Here is a 22,080-nt window from a genome sequence, read left to right as displayed (position 1 = left end):
TTGAGGCCATACCCCTGAAATTGTGACAGTTTCAATAAAATTAAAATCCAGCAGTTCCTTTTTAAAGATTTCATTTTCTGTATCTTTTGAATGAAAAACTGAGATTGGGCTGGAAAAAATCTCCAAAAAGAGTACAGGATATGGCATTTCATATTTATTTGAGAAAAATTTTCAGATTAACCATTATTTTTACCTTTATATAGTGGTAGTAAAGATTTCTCTTGTTGCACTAAACTGATCTTTGTATCTGATTTTTTACTAGACTTACCATAGTAGTATTAATAAGAAAAAATGGAAGTTTTAGTTTTTTTAAATGTAGTGTTTTAGGGAATTCATCCCTCATCATTTAAAAAATGTTTACTCATGATCAGATCTTTTTCAAAGGTCAATATTAAATTAATGAATTAGAAATATAATAAAAATGTAGAGCATTGAAATTCTAATATCCATTATGAACATTTTTTAATCTGATTTTTAAAATTGATGTCATTTGAAAAAAAGTAAAACTGTGGGTAGCTATTTGGTCTATTCAGATAAGGCATTTTAACATCTTTAGCCAGTCATTCATTTTTCAAATTGGTACCACAAATGATTTTTTGTATTTATTCATCTTCCTTCAGTTTTGTTGTGGAATCTTGCAATTGGCATACCAGTGATAGACCTTGAGCTGGAAAATGTTAATCTGTACATTAAAGTTAATAAGATTTCACAGTGTATCTCATATCCTTAAAATCCTTTTTCCAGTCAAGATTTACCTGATGATACTCTTTGGCATGGATTTTATAGTAGAAGAAACATTTGACCAACTTAGGAAATCTGTTTTATTCTGGGTCTTCATTTTTTTGCTGGGTGATCTTGGAAGGGTCGCTTAACACCCAACTAACTCTTGGCTTCATTGGTCAAGTGGGTTAGTGGGCCAGGTTGCCCATTTCAAAAGGTTCATGTCAAAGTTAGATAAGTTAATACATGAAATGTAAAGTGTTCAAAGAAAAATATAATCAGCCCTGATTTTCTCACCCCTAAGTGTAGTTTATATGCTGCTACTTTATTCCTAGGACTATACACACTTTGAAAAGCCTTGCCGTCTTTCCTTCATGTTAACATCAGGAAAACTTCATGTGTTTTTTTACATTTGTATACCTTTTGCAGACATATTTCCTACACATACTACAATTCAACTGGTATTAACTGAATGTGTTTTTCCTCTAGGATACCCAAACCTTTGTATTTACATTCCTGTTATACTCAACTATATTCCTGTGTGGTTTCTGAAAAATGCTATTATAAAGAATGATGCTCTAATACTAGGTTCAAAGAAATAATTAGATCACTACAGAAGAAAACACATGATTTGTTTTCATTTTATAGAGACAGCTGTTATTTATAAGAGGAAAGGAATTCACATGCTATTTAAGCATGGTTTTAAATGAACAATAAAAACATGATTTTGTTCTAGAATCATAAATTCTATTTATGATTGTGTCTTAAATGAGTTTTATTTTTAAACAGTTAAAAATATTTCTATGTAACTCAACCTGGGGCACTTTTTTTCTAAATAGTGTCACTACAGGATATCAACATGAAAAAAGCTTTCAAAAGTTCCACAGTTCAAGACCAGCAGGTGGTTTCAAAGAACAGCATTCCTAATCCTGTTGCTGACATTTACAACCAGAGTGATAAGCCACCTCCTCTGAATATTCTTACACCATACAGGTATGGCTTCATGCATTCCCAGGGCCTTTTTATTCTAGATAAACTAAGAGAGAAGGACAGTGCTGTAAAAGTATTTTTTTCAAATTATGAAAATAATTGCGATTATTACATATGATGGAATTAGTTACCAGTATAGAATTGTTAAAAGTTTAATATTTTAAAATAGAGATAATCTCACCAAGAGAAGTGTGAGCTCTGATGTTAGCTTTTGTAGATAACTGTAGTAGATATCTACAAAAGTAGATATCTAAGTGTAGATATCTGAAGTAGAAGTGGGCACATTGCATAATATTGTGTGTGGGTATGTTCCATATTCATATTCAGAGTCCATTTTAAAGGAACTGATAATTCATTTATCATGCAGCAGAATACCTGTCTCAGCATTTCACCACTGCAGAGACATTTGTTATTTAATTCAGAAAAACGTATGCTGCAGCAGTAGGAGTTTTTACAAGTGAATAATATAGTCAACAAATCAACCTGTTAACTGTAAAATGGTAGGACACATAATCACCACCAAACTTCCCAGAAAAAGAATGGAAAATCAAGGGTGTAAAAAACTAATATTAAGAAACCAAAAAATGCTTTTTAAAAACACCTCTCCTACTTCTTACCACATTAAGCATTTTCTTTCCATATTTTGTCACCTTCTTTCCCGTCTCCCTTTTCCATATACCTTCTCGTTGTCCTTCATTGTGCTGCTTGTTCTGCTCTAGCCTTTGTCTTCCTGGTAAACTTGTTCCTTCAGCCTCTGATGAGCACAGGCTATAGTGGAGGGTGGCCCTCATGGCCCCCAGGACCAGCTCTGCTGGGTGACAGATCCCCTTTACCATTCAGTGGGTTCTCTGCTTCCAGTGCCACTATCTTGGACCTTTGGTCCTTCTCGGGGAGTACCCAGAGGTTTTTTTTGGTCTGAATTCCTGTTCCTTCTCAGAGTCCAAAGGGAGATGCTTAGACCCATCCTTTACTGCAACTCTGCTAGTAAAGCAGCAGTTCCACCTGCATCCCTTTCTTTCAGCAGGGACAGAAAGATTATCTCAAAAAATGTGATAGAAATCCCATGGAGACTGTGATGGGAAAGGGCCAGAGAGCCACCATTTTCTCTGAAACAAGTATGCTTTTCTAGAAGTTTTAGCACACTCCTCTAAAAATCCATGATCTGTATGAATACTAGTATTGTCAGCCTTGTGTTTTAACTTGTGATTTTGCTTTCATTCAGTAGGCATTTTGGGGGAGCAATTTCAGTTTTACTTAGCACTGAAAGCCACAAGGGCAGGCCTGTTAAAACTTTCCTAAGACACCTCACTGGATATTCTGTTCTAAAGGAAAAAGCCTAGAAAACTCAGTGGACCACTTACATTTGATGAATCAAGAGCATGATTAGATACTTGTGATAGAAAAATTTTAACTGTATAATGTACAAATTGACTCTCATATATAGTGTATGTGTATATTCAGTTTTACGGAAAATAAAAATGTCTTTGACTTTTAATAGTATGTTTAAGAATAACAGTGCCAGGCGGCCCCGGTGGCGCAGCGGTTTAGTGCCGCCTGCAGCCCAGGTGTGATTCTGGAGACCTGGGATCGAGTCCCACGTCGGGTTCCCTGCATGTAGCCTGCTTCTCCCTCTGCCTGTGTCTCTGCCTCTCTCTCTCTGTGTGTCTCAATAAATAAATAAAATCTTTAAAAAAAAAAAAAGAATAACAGTGCCAACTCAAATGTATTTTTTGATAATAAAATAGTATTTGAAGTATATAAAACACTAAAGACAGGGTTAATATATGAGCATTACAACATGACCAGAAAATGAAGTATTTAGTTGCTAGCAGCACAGGACATTGCTATACTTATATTCTTATGGCAAGATTAATGTTTGTTTACTTATAGAGCTTCTGCCTTCATTAGGGTATTAGCTCCCTCTTTTTTTTTTAAGTGTGCATTTTATACGTCTTAAATTTTGTGGCAAGTTACTGCGAGCTTTTTTGAATCTTCAATCTATATGGAAGGCCTAGTATCTTAGGGAGACTGTATTTTTCACAGTAATGTTATTAATACAGTCTCTATAATACAGGTCTCATATCAGTTAGGAAACTTGGAAAGGAAGGATTTCAAGTAATCAAAGATTAAAGTGTAAAGCAAATTACCATGGTTGGTGATTTTCAGACAATGGGATGGGCCAGAGGAGCCCCCCTGAGAACTTGGGCCTTAGTTTGTGATGATGAGCAACTCACCAGAACGTGGCCTGGCAGGAACTTCAGGGACCGGCAGGCAGGATTTTTCTCTGGACTCATTCAGTTAGTTTTCTTTGACTGAGCATAACCTCTTTCTTAAACTCACTTCACTGTGCCTCATTTCATTTTGCTTTTCTCTGTGCCTCACATGACTTGTTGAAACACTGATTTGAAAGGTAAATGTTCTGCTTCCTCATGAAAGGTAATCTACCGGCCAGATACTTATTAAAGCATTAGTAGTAAAGAGTGTTTCCTTCCTTCATGTCGTGATTATTTTGAGATTTGCTATTGATTTATATTACAACTTGGGATTTGTAGTGGTTTCATAATAGATGAATAACTTCTACAAATGCTTGAAATATTCTTTAGACCACAGTAATTGTAGCAGGACTTGAAAGTGAGATGCCGTGAGTGAATTCTCTTTGTGGGCTATTTCCACTTTTGTCACACTTCTACACTATGGACATTTTGCTTCTTTGCAAATTGAATTTATAGAGGTTCGGTCAACCTTATAAAAAGGGACAGCGTACTTATTCATTTTCATCCTAATAATATTGACATTCCAGAGTAGAGGTGAATATATATATATGTGAATATATATATATATACCAAGATTCTACCCATCTCTGTGTATGGCCTCTGTTGGAATAAGCAAAACATTTCCTGAAATAATTGGGGTATCAGATATTCTTGTTTACAAGCCATATTGTGATTTTGAGGCACTTCTCTGTACTTAAATCTGAATTGGTAAGAGTACTTTTTATATGATTATTCTAGAAAAAGGTGCTGTTCTTACATGTTCACCTTTTTCAAATAAGGAGCTCAGAGAGACTTAATGCGTAGGACAGTCAAAATGCCCTATACAGATGTTATCATCTCATGAGTTAAAATTAAGTGAATCTTCACCCCACGTGAAAATATCTAACAGCCTTCTCTCCTCCCCCGACTTATAAAACATTGATTTACAGAGATGATAAAAAGGATGGGCTGAAGTTCTACACTGATCCTTCCTATTTCTTTGACCTCTGGAAAGAAAAAATGCTGCAGGACACAGAAGACAAGAGGAAGGAGAAGAGGCGTCAAAAGGTAAGAAATTAGACTAAACCTACTGAGAATTAATTCTCCAGAGGCAAATATTTGCTAAGACTTTTGTACGTATACTGTATTTTTAAAAATGAGCTTGCTTGACAAATCTTGGAGTGCTTTTATTACGACAGAATTCTTGGCATGTTGTGGGTTAGTGACCTTCAAATGTTTGGAGGCATCTAGATGTACTGGCCCCATAGAAGTGACAGTTTGGGGTGGAAGAGAATTTGAGATTTGAAAACAAGATTTAAGAAATGGAACATGGAAACAGTTTGCAGACTGCAAGTATGAGATATTCCCACTGAAGTCCAGGAAAGCATTCCAGAGGTTGGTTATTCATGCTGTCTCTTTGTGCTGTGGGTAGGGAGATGAATGGGGGAAATCTTGGAATTACTGCTGAGTGTTGAAATGGAAAGTATTCAGGTGAAGAAAGTATAAAGTATTTAAGTGAAGAAAAGGAAGATCTTAATCCCTTGATTGGAAAAGAAACAGATACCTAAATAGCCCATTGGTCCCCACACCTTTTTATATTAACAGGGATTTAAGAATATTTTCCTTTAAAATATGCTGTCCTTTTAAATGGTCTTCTAGGTTTCCCTTCTCAGTGATATTTTTGACAAAAATATCTAATTTTTTCAGCAGTGTTCTTCAGAGGAAAAAAGTCTTAGTCTATGGATGATTATCGTGTCTTCAAAATTATACCATTTTCTTGGCTGTTTTGTCTCATTACACATTCCTCCAACGCATAAAATTCTGATAAGAACTTCTTATTCACTTATATAATAATGTTTCTTGAATGCCTTCTAAATGCTGGATAAACAGTGGTGAGAAAGGATTATCACCGTCACAGGGAGATTACAATGTATTGGGGGAAACAAACATTAAGTAATCATGCAGCCCACTGGAACTCCTAAAGAGGCAAAGAAATTTGAAAAGTCTAGTACAAATCTGCTTTTATTATGTAGTAATAGAAAATGAGGCTAGATAGCCTTCATTTCCCAGGATTTCAGAAAGGCAGGTTACTTTAAATTTGGAACTGAGAGGTCTCTCTGAAGGAAAAATTACTTTATAAAATTGAGAGATGAGAAATCCATTGTTTCTGAACTTGGTTTCATTAGTTTGCTGGTTTAAAAACATTTTTATAATGATGCAGATAAATATGGAGTGGTAAGAGTGTAGTTACAGTGCCTAGTAAGTGTTGTGAAGGAAAAGTATGGTATACAGTGAGTGAGATGACAAGAGGGGAATGACAGTGTAAATGAAGTGGAGTTCATTCATTCAGAGTTCCAACAGTGGGGAGTTAGAAGTCAGCTAAGCAGAGTGTGTTTGGCGCATGCACGCACATGAGTGAGGTGCTAGAGGAGTGAGGGGGTAAAGGGGGTGTGGGGTGCTTCAGAATCAAGGAGCATTTGAAGTAGAAGCAGCCAGGATCATCCCGGGCTAGGAGACAGTTGGGCACGTTCTGGGGACTTTAATGTAAGCCAGTGTATTTGGAGGCTAGATACATCACTGTTAATACTTAGTCATAGTTGGTTTGTGTATGTGTGTGTGTGTGTGTGTGTGTGGTGTGCCTGTGTGTGTGGTTTGCATGACGATGGGTCATTTTGGAGGCTGAACCACTGTAATGAATGTTGCAGATAATCATAACACTTAATCTTTAAATACGTCAGCATACATCTCTTAAAAGTAAGGGTGACAGTTACTGATTCATTTAGTACAGTGGTTTTTAATCAGGTCGTGTATTGAAATCCATTGAAGTCTCCCTCCTTTTGGTTTCTACAAGTATACAGACAATACATGCTGGTTGTAAAACACTCACATTACACTGAAGTAAATGCATTCATTTAGAAAATTTGGGGATAAGTTTCTCCCTTCCCCAGCTATCACCAGTCACTAGTAACGATTCAGTGTGCACATTTTTAGACATTGTAAGCATTCATAAACACATGTATACACATTTCACAAAGTACTTTCATATGCATAGAGTTGTACTACTCATGACTTATACACACACACGCAGACATATACATATATTGACTAATTAAAGATGTTCTTCATTCTTTTTAATAGTGTAGTATTCCAAAGTGTGCATGCTACATAAACTATTTACCCAATACTGTATTAGGACGTGCTTAGGTTGTCTGAATAGTTGCTTAACAGTACTGTAATACTACTTTACTCACATGCAGTTATTTCTTCTGGGTAAACTTCTAGAAGACAAATAGGAGTTTTATTTTTTGAAAGACACCATTATGTTGCCCCTGACCATTAAAAGACTACGAACCAGTCTTTTACGCTCTTAACAGACTTCTTCCAGATGTAGATATCATTATTTTTTTGATGTGCTCATCCCTCCCTCAAAAAAAAATCTAATTTGCATTACCAACCTTTTTGTATCTTTATTTACCATTTATGTATGTTCTGTAAATTCCATGTTCACATCCTCTGCCAGTAAATCCCCCAGGCCTCCTGAATCCCTCTGTCGACAGCCTGGCTTCATCCTGGCACACTGTGAGCCATCAGCCATCCTTTCACAGGACCTGCCCCGGCAGCTTCCTGACTGGTGGCCCTGCCTTCCCTCTCTTAATCTGTTCTCCACAACCGAGAGGGATCTTCTGAAATGCCTCCTCCATGTGTCAGCCTCTCCCTTCTCACCTGCCAGTCGTTTCCATTGCTCTTGAGATAAAGAACAACACTCCCTGCTTTTAAGGTCCTGCCTACCTTTCAGGTCTCAGGAACCATTTGCCCTAGTTCCCCATTTACCTTCTTTCATTCCTCCTGCTGTGCTGCTGTCGCCCTCAGAGTGGATGCACAGTCTCTCCTCTCTGGCCATACACCTGGCCCCTACTCCTTTGCAGAATTAACACCAGCTCACGTCTCAAGTCATTCCAGGACACTCCCTGACTCCCAGATGAGGCAGCATTTGGTGTATGATGCATTTATGCTTTACCATATTTTACAACTGTAGATGTATTTGTGTGATCTTGTGGGCCTCCCCCACTGGATTGCAAGCTCTGTGAAGGCAAATTCCTTGTCTTCTTTGTGTGCTGTCTGTATCATCAGCACCTGACACAGTGCCTGAGACAGTGAGCACCATATGCTCACCTGGATCTGATCACTAAGTTAACATTTGTTTTTGTTTTTGTTTTTGTTTTAATAAATTTATTTTTTATTGGTGTTCAATTTGTCAACATACAGAATAGCACCCAGTGCTCATCCCGTCAAGTGCCCACCTCAGTGCCCGCCACCCAGTCACCCCCATCCCCCGCCCACCTCCCCTTCCACCACCCCTAGTTCGTTTCCCAGAGTTAGGAGTCTCTCATGTTCTGTCTCCCTTTCTGATATTTCCCACTTATTTTTTCTCCTTTCCCCTTTATTCCCTTTCACTATTTTTTATATTCCCCAAATGAATGAGACCATATAATGTTTGTCCTTCTCCGATTCACTTATTTCACTCAGCATAATACCCTCCAGTTCCATCCACGTCGAAGCAAATGGTGGGTAAAAGTTAGCATTTGTGATGTGTACCCTGTGTAAAGCCACATGCAGAGGTACTTTAACAGGAGCATGGTTCAAAACATAGTTCTCATCTTCAAAGACCATAACATCTTATGGGAAGTACAGGAAGCATACATACATAGAAATAACTGTCTTCACCTTTAAAAAAACACCTATGTAGGACCCAAGTTTTTCTTGGATACATTTTTTTATTTTTTATTTTTATTTTTTTTTATTTTTTTATTTTTATTTTTATTTTTTTTTCTTGGATACATTTTTGATGGCAAAATAGGGCTGGAGCAAGAAAGATTCTTTGTATGAGAAGGTAAGTTCTTATGTTTTCATTTTGTGTTAAGCTAGTTGCAGGATTAGCTTAAATATTCTGTATAGTCTTTTGGAAACTAATAATAGAGTATTTGGAGTTATTTTGTGAAAGATGATTGCATATTAACAATTCAATCAAAATTGTGTAGTGGTAGGGCATGATCTGCCTGTATCTCAGATATTCATCTATATAATGCAGATCTGAAAGATCTAATACATTTAAAACAAGCTAAAAAACTTAGTAAGGTGTGAATTCTCTACTAGAAATGATGATAAGCGATTCCTGTAATTAGCTGCAGTAGAGTAGCTTCTATTTATTTAGGTTAAATAGTTAACTATCAGTTACTTCTCCTGGGTCTGTGTCGGGTAAGAGAATATATACTGTGTTAGAATTTTCTTAACATTAGTGTGATCTGAAATGGAAATGTCTCTTGTCTGCATGCCGGGCTTGTTTCCCGTGCATTACAACTGCATTTAACCTGCTCTTTTCCTTTCCCTTCTGTCTCGGCATGCTTGCTTTCTCTTCCTGGACATCAGGAGCAAAAGCGTATAGATGGCACAACCCGGGAGGTGAAAAAGGTTAGGAAGGCCAGAAACAGGCGCCAGGAATGGAGTATGATGGCATATGACAAAGAGCTTAGACCCGACAACAGACTGTCTCAGAGTGTGTACCACGGAGCATCTTCCGAGGGATCCCTGTCCCCAGACACTAGGTGTGTGTGCGTGTGTTGTAGCAAAGCCTCTGCGTAGTACTTGGTTTTATTATATGTTGGAAACCCACCAGTGGCTTTGGTGTTTACATGGCCCACGATATGTTTCAAAAAATTTCCTTAAAAATTAATTCTATTTATTTTTTTGATTTTTGAAATAACCCTTTAAAGCAGTTTCATTTTGTGGGTTACTTTGTATGATTTTCCACTGCTCTGACTTAAGTTTATTGTTCCATTAATCTAGATTAGTGTTTTTAACACTGATGCTAAATTTGGACTAACTGCCAGTGACTTACATTTTTATTTTAATAATCATTTAATTCTTTCTCTCCCTCTTTAGCTTAGAATGTTGAATTTCCTTTGCCAGTTGATCTAAAAATAATGAGCAGGTGGTAATTGATGTGCATACGACGGAACTTTGTTCTTCTTTTTGGTAACCTTTTCTAAGAGTGATGAGCAAAAGAGACACACCAGTTTACTAATCTTATGTATTCTAATTTCAGGAGAAGAATTCTGTTGGAGTTACTTTAAGAATTTGTAAGCATTTAAGTAAAAATATTCTTTGCAGGTGCAAATTATGTGGTCACTAAGTCACATTTATTGTAAAAGGGATTCATGGAATGATAGAAACTCACTAGTCAGTTTGTACTTCTGGTTTAGTTTCCTAGTTCTGCTTTTGTAAGGCCTCGGACTTCCACTTGCCAGAAGCCCCAGAGTCTTCCATCAGCATTTAAGAATTTGAATAGAGAATTCTAATGTGACTCAAGGATGTTTCAAAAACAGCAACAACCTGGACCTTGCCTTATATTTGTGTCCTTTTTTCTTAATTTTTATCTCTATAGCCTGGGTGTCTAGCATAGACTCTGCACACAGCAGATACTTCGTATTTAATAGTTACCCTGCCCAGAGAGGCTGTCAGTCATTGGTTGGCTATGACTGGAGGCAAGTTCTAGGCAGTTTTTCTGTACCAGCTGCTGTCTGCTCAGTCCTAGGGAATTACTGGAGCTGTAACTGAGTTTTTGCCTCAGGTGTGAATCTCTACATCCATTTATTTCCATAGGAAAAAAGCAATGATGATTCAGGTTTGCTCACAGGCCTAGGAATGAGGAAGGGTACTTGAATATGATAGATAGCACCTAGGGTGTTTTTTGTTTTTTTGTTTTCCAACTACTTTGATTATGACTATTTACTCATGTAAAACATATACTTTATTTGATAATATTCCAAATATACTCTTATTTCAGTAGCTACAGATGGAAAAATGATGTTTTAAAATCTCTCAGTTGAATGATCGCTATTCATCCTAGCATCTGAGATTCACTTGTTCTGTGTTGGGTATAAAATTGATGATTACTGAGATTTTTTAGTATTCTGCCTTTGTATTTCTGTTGTTTAGATATATCTTCATTTCTCTGGTTTTTCAGAAGGCAATTTCTATTTCCCATGGCCTCTTAATGTCAGCGTGCACCAGATAATAGATTAAAATTCATTATTTATTTTTTTTTAAATTCATTATTGTACTTGAATTCTATCCCTTAATTTAGAAACTTCACTTTTTTCTTATTATAAAATAAGATGAACTTCTTATATTTGGAAATTACAGAGAAAAATTAAAATATTGTCCATAATCCTATTATCCAGAGAAACCACTGTTAGCATTTTAGTGTATTTCTTCTTTGGTCTTTTTTCTGTACAAGTATATATTTTTCTTCTACTAAGTTGGAATCATGCTCTATGTTTCCTATCTTTTGGCCTTTGTTATTTCATATTTCTGTTTTAAGTATTTCTTAGAAACATGGTTTTTAATGGATGTATGGGAGACAACTGAGTTAAATATCAGATTTCATGGCGTGTATGTGATCTGTTCATGTAAGTAATCTGATTTAACCCAGCCCATATAAATAAAACCTAACCATGAAATTTTCCTCTCTCTGTAGATCAGGAATGGTTTGGTTGTAAACATGAATTTAGGATGAGAATTAACATGCTTGCCTACTGCTCTCTCTCACCATTATCAGGTGGTGTGATACCTCCAGTCCAGGTGTCCCTGAATTTGTCCTGTCCTGCACCCCAGGCTTTCTGATTGCCCACCTGTCTCCCCACAAGACTCTGGGGGAGTCTTGGTTCTCCCACTGTGTCTCCATTGCCTACACTTTTTTCTTTTCCATGTGGTCTTCACTCTTAGCAATTCTCCATTCTGTGCCAGATAATCAGTGCCGATCAAGACACTTCAGGATCATCCCACTCGTCTCCACGTTCGTACAGCATCTTCTGTGGCTGACTGCTACCTTCCCTCAGTAGTCTCTGTCCCCCAGCAGCCTCTGACTCCCCACCTCTCCTTCAGCCCTCTGGTGACTCCCCTCAACCATGCAGCCCCTCTCGAGCCCACCCTGCACCAAAGCCCTGCCCTCTCGAACTCTCCTATTGAGTACTCACCACCTGTTCCTTATTCCGTCCTCCATCTGGTCTTCCTTCTTTGACTGGCTCCTCTGGGGCTCCATCACAAAGCGATTTTATGAAGGTAGCACTCTGAGTCATGCCATAGCCTTTACAGTTTCCAGCTCCTCATCTCATCAGAAGCATTCTATATTTTGCTAGATAATTTCATTTCCTTGAGGAAGTGTACATACCATCTGTTGACATGGGTATACACACAGAGTCAAGTACACGTTACCAGTGACTCCAGAGTTTTAGGTATTTATGTTTTTCAAATATGCTCAATCTAAAGCCGGGTTAGGTTCTTCCCCCATTAAAAATATTTTTAACTCCCTTGCATAGTTTGTATACTTGAGAGTACCTACTCATATGCACACTGTAATCTAGAATTTATACTGCAATTAAGGAGGGAAAAAACAGGTTACCAGTTATTATTAACCTGCAATCAAGGAAGGAAAAAAAAAAAGCAGCCTCTTACTGTGCAGGACGCTTTTCTCTGCCATGTGATGCTCCAGGTAGAGAAGCTACCGTCTGAGTTTCAAAGATGGAAACTCAGTCGGTGTCTTCCCCGTCCCCCACCTCCCCAATGTGTGTTTGCCTCTTTCCTCCAGAGAGAGAGACACAAGCTGACCCCTCACAGAAGCCAGCAAATACATGTGAGAAGAGTAAGGACCAGAAGAGAGGAGTGGGAGAGGAGGAAAATGGGCATTGAGTTCATGAGTGACGCCAAGGAGCTGGTGCAGGCAGGGGGCACCACTGAGGACACGGTGCCCAGAGGGTTCGTCATGTTGCTCTCTTGGCCTCAGCCTCAGCTTTCCTGCCCTGCTTTGGCTGTCCTGACAGGATGCACAACCCCTCTTCTGATCTGATCCCACGAGTCTGGGGAGCTGGGCCTGGGCCAGGGCCCTGCCGCCGCCACCCTCACCAGGCCTGGCTGCCACACCGGCCCCTGCGTCTTTCCAGCTTCTCTGCTCATCTAACACCACCTCTCCATCCCTTCCAGACCTTCACACTCCACCATGCAAAGAAAAGAAGCCCTTTCCACCTTGCACCGCCTTCTTTCTCTTTTGGCTAAACACAGCCCTTCTGTTTAAGAAAACTATAACCCACTATATTGCCTTCTTGATTTCTTCTCTTCTTGCTCGTCATATTTGTCCATGTCACCTGCCATTCTATACTTTCTAATTATATGCTGTCAGTTCCGTTGCCACTGAAATCCTCTGTCTTAGGTGCTGTGTTTTAATTAAACAGAATTTGCCTTGTAGCCTTCTCTCTTAGAAAAAAAGCACGCTGAAATATTGCAGAAATGGGGCTCTGCTGTGTCCTGCTTGCCGATCTGTCTGACTTACCACAAAGCGGTGACTCTGAAGCCATGTAACACTGGGGCTTGCAGCTAAAGTAGTAATTATATTGTTGCTTGGAAGCTTTGATGGGGGCTGGACCTAGTCCATAGTAAAGGAAATCAGTGTGTCATTTCTGTATGTTGGCAGAGTTATTTGAATAGATGCTTATGCCTGCTGGGAGAATCTTTTTAACTGAATTTGAATTTTCTCCCACTCCTCTTTCCTGACCATCAGGTCGCATGCATCGGATGTCACAGATTATTCTTACCCGGCAACTCCCAACCACTCTCTGCACCCGCAGCCCGTGACCCCTTCTTACACAGCCGGGGACGCGCCACCGCATGGGCCGGCAACCCAGGCCCCAGAGCATGAGTACCGACCCCCCTCGGCCTCGGCGAGGCACATGGCCCTAAACAGACCCCAGCAGCCACCGCCGCCACCCCCACCACAGGCCGCAGAGGGGTCCCAGGCCTCCGCACCCATGGCGCCAGCAGACTACGGGTAACTCAGACTGCCTGTGCTTTACTGCTGCTTGCTCTCGTGTTGGAGTTTGCTATATGTGATCTAAAAATTTTAACTGACTAATCATACCTTAAGGGCCAGATGTGGCCAAGGATGACTGGATGTAGATACTACCAGTTATGACCAATTCTGTGTTAAAATATTCAGTGTCATGCTGCTCCCCTTTTTATTACAGTTGGATCTTAGGTTTGGATCTGTATTCATGTATACACACTCCCTTCCTACATACTTTAGGGTGTGTTCGAGTGCGTTGCTAAGCCAAAGTGTTGAGAAAAGATGAAATGCTGATTATGAAAACCTGTCCCAAACCCTCAAGATTCTGTGTGTCCTGGATGAACCACAGAGAATTCCTATCACAAGTGAGAAAACTGTCCAGTGCAGCTCCCCATGTACCCCTACTTAGAACTTGGCCCTGTAGTCAGTCCCCTTTCTTGATCTCTTGGTGCTCAGATAGCCTTCTCCAACCAGGTCCTTTAGTTTTCTGTCACTTGAGTAAAATTCAAACACCTCCTAAAGAAAGATCCTTATGATCAAGTATTTATTAATTTAAGCACTCACTTTTATTTTGATAGGCTGTCTTTTGCCCTCTTTTCTGGCTTAACCATAATCTTTAAAGCGTTAGCCCCTCAGAGACAGTACCCAGGAAAGTTGAATGTGTGTTTCCATTAATATGTATCATCTTCAGTCCAGAGCAGCGTGTTTCACCTAAATGTATGTCCCTCTACCCTCAGAGGGTTCTCGTCCGTCAATTCTCATTAACAGTCCCCAGAGTGTGTTCTGAGGCTTTAACCCAAGGGTCAGGCAAACAGAGGGTCTGTGGTCCAGTTGGCTTGGAAAACCGTTAGCTAAGTAGGATTCAGTGGACTTCTTAGGTGTAGGACATTTCAGAGATTTTAATATTCTAATGGGCACTGTGGGCTTAAAGAATTTCTGTGGGGATGAGATATAAAATACAGAATTTTCCAAATCTGGTCACCGAACCCTTGTAAAACAAGTTTGTAAGCCATCCACCTTCAAGATGCCCAATATGAAGGACAGATTTGAATTGCTATTTATAACCTTTATTTTATTTCTTTTTTAAAAGATTTTATTTATTTATTCATGAGAGACAGAGAGAGAGAGAGAGGCAAAGACCCAGGCCGAGGGAGAAGCAGGCTCCATGCAGGGAGCCCGATGTGGGACTTGATCCCAGATCCCAAGATCACACCTTGGGCCAAAGGCAGACGCTCAACCGCTGAGCCACCCAGACGTCCCTATTCATAACTTTTATAGTCAACTGTTTTATTCTAGCCTTCCACAGAAAGTTACTTTTTTTAAAAAGACTGGTTTATTTATTTATTTGAGAAGGAGAGAGTGAACGGGGATGGGGGAGGGGATGGACAGAGGGAGGAGAGAGAGAATCCCAAGCAGATTCCAAGCTGAGCATGGAGCCACATGTGGGGGCTCAATCTCAGGACCCTGAGATTACCACATGAGCTGAAATCAAGAGTGGGATGCTTAACTGACTGAGCCACCACATGCCCCAAAAGTTACTTTTTGAGTGATTTTCTTTCTGGTTCATTTGAGTAGATGAACTTGAATTTCATCATAATGGATAATGTAGACCTGTAAAAATGACTGACATGAAGTCTGGCTATTTGCATCCTGCAGTGTTTTAAGTTCAGAGGACAGTATATATATTGTGTTTGGGGGAGGCCCCTGAATAAGACATGTTAGACCCTCAGAAGATGTGACTCTCTTGCTGTTTTAGTGACTCTGTGTGTTTCATCTCTTTATTAGGATGCTGCCAGCACAGATAATTGAATATTACAACCCCTCAGGACCTCCTCCTCCTCCACCACCCCCCATGATTCCTTCAGCACAAACTGCTTTCGTCAGCCCCCTACAGATCCCCATGCAGCCCCCCTTCCCTGCCTCGGCGGGCTCGTCCTACACGGCTCCTCCTCACCCTCCCACCACTGGGCTCGTGGTCACAGCCCCGCCACCACCAGGCCCACCGCCTCCTCCACCAGGCCCTCCTGGTGCAGGCTCTTCTCGCTCCTCCTCTCCAATGCATGCCCCCCCTGCAGCCGAGGCAAAGCGCCAGGAGACGGCACAGCCACCCATAAGTGATGCCCGAAGCGATCTTCTCGCTGCCATTCGAATGGGTAAGTGAGCGTCTCAAACAGTCTTCCTTTTACAAATCTAGAGACTTCTTTAGGGCTCTAACCAGCTTCCAGCCTATATTAGTCAAATGACTATTCTCTCCACTGAACTATATTTTAGGATAGGGTTAAAGAACACTTGTTTAATTTTGTTTTTTAACAGTAGACCTGTTTTTGCCAGTGCAAGATAAACGTACAATAGTAAAGAATTGAGAATTCAGGAAAGCTTTACTTGACTAGAAATAGATAACAAAAATGATCATTGATTAATCGGATCTTTTCGCTGCATTCTAGTCTGAAGATAACTGTATAAATGAAAGAAAGTGAGCTCGTATCAATGATTGAGGTATTTTTAAAAAGCTATGTCCTAGACTTTCCATATTTTTAGCTTGATGTGCTAAGCTAGTAAGTTCCTCAACATTTATTTAGCAGCAAAATTCTTTTGTTGGGTAAAGTCCTACACCGAACCCCAGAACATGAGACATACAGAAATAGAGCATCTCTGGTCAAATCAGGATGGATGAACCCAGATACTCACCCGTTTTGGCATCCCCTCAGCACCACACACTAACCGTCTGTTCCACACCATTTGTTCTCAGCCCCAGGGCATTGCTTAGGCTGGCTGAGGGTCACTGACAGGGTGTGCAGATGTCCTAGGAGCTCCTCATTCAGTGGGGAGCTGTGCCATCTCTTGGTCACAGGCTTGTTGTTTCCTTTTGGAAGGGACTGAGAAGGGAGCTTGGCTTGCAGCATCACTGACGTCCTTCACAGGACAGCTGGGACTTTACTGCCTCTACTTTTTTGCTTGAGTGCTCACAAATCAGACCTGATTGTGGCACACAAGCCCAGCCTTCTCATATGTCTTCAACGTCATCAACACACTTTGATTTTGTCAAGAAAAGTCCCAAAGCTATATGACCTCACTGATAATAAATTTAGGGTCATAATAGGACACTGTTTTTGTTTTTTGATACCTGTGAGCCCCATCCAATAAGAGTGATAACATAACCAGGATCTAATCATGAGGAAACCTCTAAGCCCACATCAAGGGTCAATCTGTAAAAGAGCTGCCTGTGTTCTTAAAAAATGTCAAGGTCAGAAAAACACAAAGACTGAAGAGCTGCCCAGATTAAGGGACACTGATGAAAGATGACAATCAATCATGTTCCCATGTTGCATCCAAAGCCTGGTGGAAAACTTTCTCCTGTTATTAAGGCTACTAGCAAAATTTAAATAAAATTTGTAGAATAGGTAGTATTGTATCTATGCCAACAGTCTGATTTTGATTACTGTTTTTTATGAATTACACATGAATTATTTTAGGGGCAAAGGGACATTATCTGTTACTTATTCTCAGGTGGTCCAGAAATAAAAGTGTGTGTGTATAAGCAAGAATGATAGAGAAAGGTTGCTAAAACCAAGTGGTCAGATGTTATCAGTTGGGGTATCTGGGTGTAGGTTTTATGAGGATGTTTCTCTACTAGTCTTTCTTTTTTAGGGGGAAGGGGCAAAGGGAGAGAGAGAATCTTAAGCAGGCTCCATGCACCCAGCCTGACTTGAGGCTCTATCCCACAACCCTGAGATCATAACCTGAGCTAAAATCAGGAGTCAGACACTTAACCACCCAGGTGCCTCATTTTTCTACTAGTCCTATATGGACTCTGTAAATATGAAATTGTTTCAAAAGAAAAAGTTAAAGAATTAACACATTGAATCATCTTTATAACCCACTGTTACTTAATAAGGAAGTAGACTATTGTATTTTGTGTTTGTTTTTAGCAGTAATTGGTGAAACAAAGATGTCCGTCACCTCTCTGCACTAGCCAAAAGCTATTAATGTAAAATGCTGCTTTTTAAGTCTTTGGATTACAGCTATGCCCAAGAAATGTTCATGATAGAAGTGTTCCATGTTTATACAGTCCAACATGGTAGCCACTAGGCACAATAAATTTACTCTTAGCCACATGTAGTGGTTACCATAATGTAAGGTGCAGCTCCAGAATTTTCTTTCATGATGTTCATTTGCGCCGAAAAATCTAAGTTTTTTGTTTTTTAACAATTATTATAAATAGTGTTATGACTTTGAGTGCCTTTTTTTTTTGTCCTGAAACTTCTATTTCCCAAGCTTTTCTCACTTCAGGTTTCCAAAACATTTTACCTTTGGTGTCAGCCAGGGGGGGAGAAATGCTAAATAGACTTACTCATTTTCCTTAATTTGGGATTTAATTTAATTTTACTCTTGTATCCCCAGGGATTCAGCTGAAAAAGGTACAAGAACAGCGTGAGCAAGAGGCCAAGCGTGAGCCAGTTGGGAATGATGTGGCCACAATTCTATCCAGACGCATCGCCGTCGAGTACAGCGATTCTGACGATGACTCAGAGTTTGACGAGAACGACTGGTCCGACTGAGGCGGCATGCTGACGAGGCCGGGTGCCACCGGGAGACCATGTGTCAGAAACGTGTTGAAAATTTTCAGTGGTCTCAGCACCCACATAGTGGTATTATAATCCTGTAGCTTAGCAACTTTTGTATTAATAATGTGATATTGCTTTTGCACATCCAAAAATTCTGGGTTTTTTCAGTATTTACTGTGTAATACTTAAGTGCCACTAAACATAGCAAAATCGTGCTGCACCTGAGGAGATATGCTGTAACTATTGCATTGTCCTGACACAGCATCTTGCTTCCTTTTTCTCGGCCCTGAAAGTACTTCGTGCCATTTGGGTTTCCCCTTCTTGATCGCTACTGTTCCCCAGACTTGCTGTGTGTGTGTGCAGCTGCCTGGTGTTAGCTCTTCTGCAAGATTAATGACCGTGTGTCAGAGTGATGTCTTCCGATCAGTCAGTGATAGCGTTTCACCCATTTTGTTTGTTTGTTCCAAATGTGTTGCACAAGAAGTTGGTTCTGGAGGGAAAGATGGAACACATACAGAGAGTCAAACGTTTCTGCTTTCCACCCTGGCTTGGCGGCCCCTGTGTGAGTTGGAGGCGATCTCGCTTCCTCTGCACTCTTGTAAAATGTGGAATCGGAGGGGCCCGTTACAGGCGGGTTCCCTGTGGCGTGCACTTGGTCCATGCTGGTTGATGATTCCTCCGAGACAGTCCAGTAGCTCCGCAGTGATGACAGTGAAGAACAGGAAGAGATGTTCCCTTTCCTCCAGGGGCCATCAGGGCCCACACTGCAAATACCTGGCTACCCTTGGAGTTTTGGGTGCCAGCCGGCCAGGCCAATGCAGACATGGCAGGCCCAGGGTGGGGGGGAGGGCGGGGGGAGTGTGTCGGGGGTTGCATCACCACCACCTATCCTGGAGCTGCCATGGCCTCACTTAGGCCCGTGGAGTGCCTGGCTCCTCTCTGGGGGTGGTGGGGTGAGGGTGTACCACCTCCCGGTGCAGAGGAGCCACCCCCCTGCCCTGCCCCCACCTTACCCGGAGCCGCTAAGGCCTCTGTTAGGGCCCCTGTTAGGCCCTTGGAGTGGTCCTGGCTCCTTGGCCTGCTCCTGAGAGCGCCTCCCACGGCACCTTGATCCACGTGATCTGAATTTTAAAAGCATAGATTTTAGGTGAAAGTAGATGCTGACAGCTATTCGCTTCTCCTGGTGCTGTGGCCAGATTAGGGATCCATCACCCAAGTAGGGCCTTGGCCCTACTCCTAGAAGCACACGGTTCTCTTTTCTCATGTTGTCGTTGGCACATTAAATTTTAAGAAGTACCTCAGATTAGATTAGACATGTAGCTGTACCAGATCACTTTCCTTTCACCTTAGCTCTTGCTGCTGTTCCACCTCCAAGGAACTGGAGAGCCCCACAGGGTTGATCTTCCTGGTGACAGCAGACCACTGGAAAACTCACGGATGGCAGCTTTTCTCTTATGATTTTGGATGAAGGGTAACTGCTTGTTTAGAACAAATAAATGCCCCCAGGCTTCGATTATAGATAGGACTTCACAGGTATACTAAGACACTTTACTTACTAGGGATTCTTACCATGTGCAGCATTTCAGACAGATGGCAGTTATTGGTGACTCTGTCACGATGAAGGAGTCTTTAGCTCAAGATAGAGTTGTCTGGTTCATGGTAGTTGCCGAAACAGGACCATGACCAATGGATTTTTGTTAATGAGTCCTCCTGAGGACTTCAGCGGCGCCCCTAAACCATGTCCGTGTGTCCCCCAAGTGGACATTTATTGGGCTTGTGGGCAGTCATCATATAAAGCCCATATATAAGGTTTTAATTACCTAGATTTTGAAACTCTGAAAAGCCTAATATCTGCATCCCCTTCCCAAGACCATGCTTCTTATATCAGGTTATCTGAGTCTTTTCAGCTGTTTCGGCACATGCTTCTCGAGTTTCTGTTTCTTAGAGCTAGTCACCATAATTTTGTTGAATATAAGCAGTAATTACTAATGAACTTTTAAATTTCTCTCTGATTTCTCTCCTTTTTTTTTTTTTTTTTTTTTTCAGCATAAAGGCCTACTGTGTTGGCATTATTCTTGGGACTTTCACCATTTATAGTTTGAGTTTGTCTTTATTACAGTATTTTGTTTTTGTTGTTACTTTTGGATTAGGAATTACTCGTTATAATTCTAGAACTTTATTTGGTAATGCTTCTTTGTTTTTTATGTCCCTTCTGTTCTCAGGATGAAGAGAACACATAAAGCTACTATCCATGTCAGGATTTCTTCTATTTATATCGTATTACAATAAAATTACTGGCACTTTATTCATAAATATTCATAAGCCTATTAATTATTAGTTGTCTTCCTGTAGTTTAATCAACAAGTTATTTTCAACTTGATTTTCTGACTAGTGAAAAAGCTTTTGCCCTAATGTGTTGCATAGCCTTTAAAGGAATGGAGAAGGACTAAAACTCAATTTAGATTATTTTTGCAGTATTTTCTCAGCAAATCTGATTTATTCTAAAATTTAAATCCAGACTTTTTCTAATGTGCTATATTACACGAAAAGGAAAAAGTGAATATTTTGGATTTTCTGTTTTCATTTTCAAAAAGTGTTTACCAAAACGAATGGAGAAAAATATTTAAAAACATATTTCATATTAATGAATTTTGCATTTTAAAGTAGTATTTCTATATTATGAGGTTATTTTAAATTGCCCTCCGTTTCCCCACCTCCCCCATGCATATTTTAGATTTCTTACAAGCTTTTTTTCATGTTATAGATTAGGTAGAGAGGATGAGAAGGTTACTCGGTATCACACATTAGCTACACAGACATAACGTGATTGGTTTTCTATTGTCAGCCCCAAACCATGAGATTTGGTACACTTATGTTTCTCTTTAGTGAATGTATATGGTTAGAAAATTAACATTTTCATTTCAGTAAATTTTTAGAATATCAAAATCTTTTCTGAGCATCAAGTGGCTAGGTTGTGAAAGTTTTGTAATAATTTGCAACTGGAATACATGATACGTTTTAATCCATTAAAGACTAGTGGGAATGTATCAGCCAGAGTAGCAAGTAATTTTTGTTTTATAAATCAGAGTATCTGTCACCTTGCAGTATTACCAATGCTGTTGTAAATTGAACTTAAAGTGGTATTAAAAAAAAAAAAAACCTCCTGTTAAACAATTTTTATCTGTTTGTATATCTTACTATAGATTATGTACAAGTAACATCTAAATAAAATTACACTTTTAACCCTAAAAGGTTTTGCTCCTTGATAACAGTGTTATATGTTTAACCTTTTTTTGGAATGGAGAAGTTGAGGGTTGGGTGGAGTTTTTAATTAGCATTTTCATCACTAGATAGCAAAAGATACCACTCGGATTTCCATTTAAATTTCTGCATGTGTTTTGCATATCCAAGAATTCAGACTGGATCCTGGGAGCGACCTGGGAAGCACTGGCATAGTTAGAAAAAGCCATTTTGGGAGCAGGAAGCTACATGCTCAGTCAGGTAAAGCGTCTTGGCCACATCTAGTTTCAATAATAGTGATGAACACCCTGCACCATTTATTACTTATGGGATGCTTTCATTCAGTCCTTATGATACCTTTTTAAAATAGACCTCTCTTTCATATATGAGCAAACTAGCATGAAATTAAGTTGTTGGT

General features: G+C 39.9%; 1 protein-coding gene across 9 annotated transcripts in view; it reads left to right on the top strand.

Moving 5' to 3' along the window:
* WASF3 (WASP family member 3) overlaps positions 1-21,673 on the top strand; it is a 133,200-nt gene extending 111,527 nt beyond the window's left edge. For 8 of the 9 annotated variants that reach the window (XM_038573412.1, XM_038573418.1, XM_038573414.1 and 5 more), the window contains 6 exons: positions 1,560-1,713; positions 4,913-5,030; positions 9,390-9,565; positions 13,576-13,842; positions 15,643-16,010; positions 18,259-21,673. In XM_038573412.1, coding sequence (XP_038429340.1) covers positions 1,560-1,713; positions 4,913-5,030; positions 9,390-9,565; positions 13,576-13,842; positions 15,643-16,010; positions 18,259-18,416 — 1,241 coding nt within the window. In that variant the 3' untranslated portion in view covers positions 18,417-21,673. Of the gene's footprint in view, positions 1-1,559; positions 1,714-4,912; positions 5,031-9,389; positions 9,566-12,609; positions 12,777-13,575; positions 13,843-15,642; positions 16,011-18,258 lie in introns of all 9 variants that reach the window. The other variant, XM_038573419.1, reaches the window with a different exon arrangement.
* The last annotated feature ends 407 nt before the right edge of the window (positions 21,674-22,080 follow it).

The sequence above is a fragment of the Canis lupus genome, chromosome 25 (genome assembly GCF_011100685.1).
Source record: "Canis lupus familiaris isolate Mischka breed German Shepherd chromosome 25, alternate assembly UU_Cfam_GSD_1.0, whole genome shotgun sequence".
NCBI lineage: Eukaryota > Metazoa > Chordata > Mammalia > Carnivora > Canidae > Canis > Canis lupus.
Note: the sequence above shows the minus strand (reverse complement) of the source record. Positions and strands in the feature narration are given on the sequence as shown.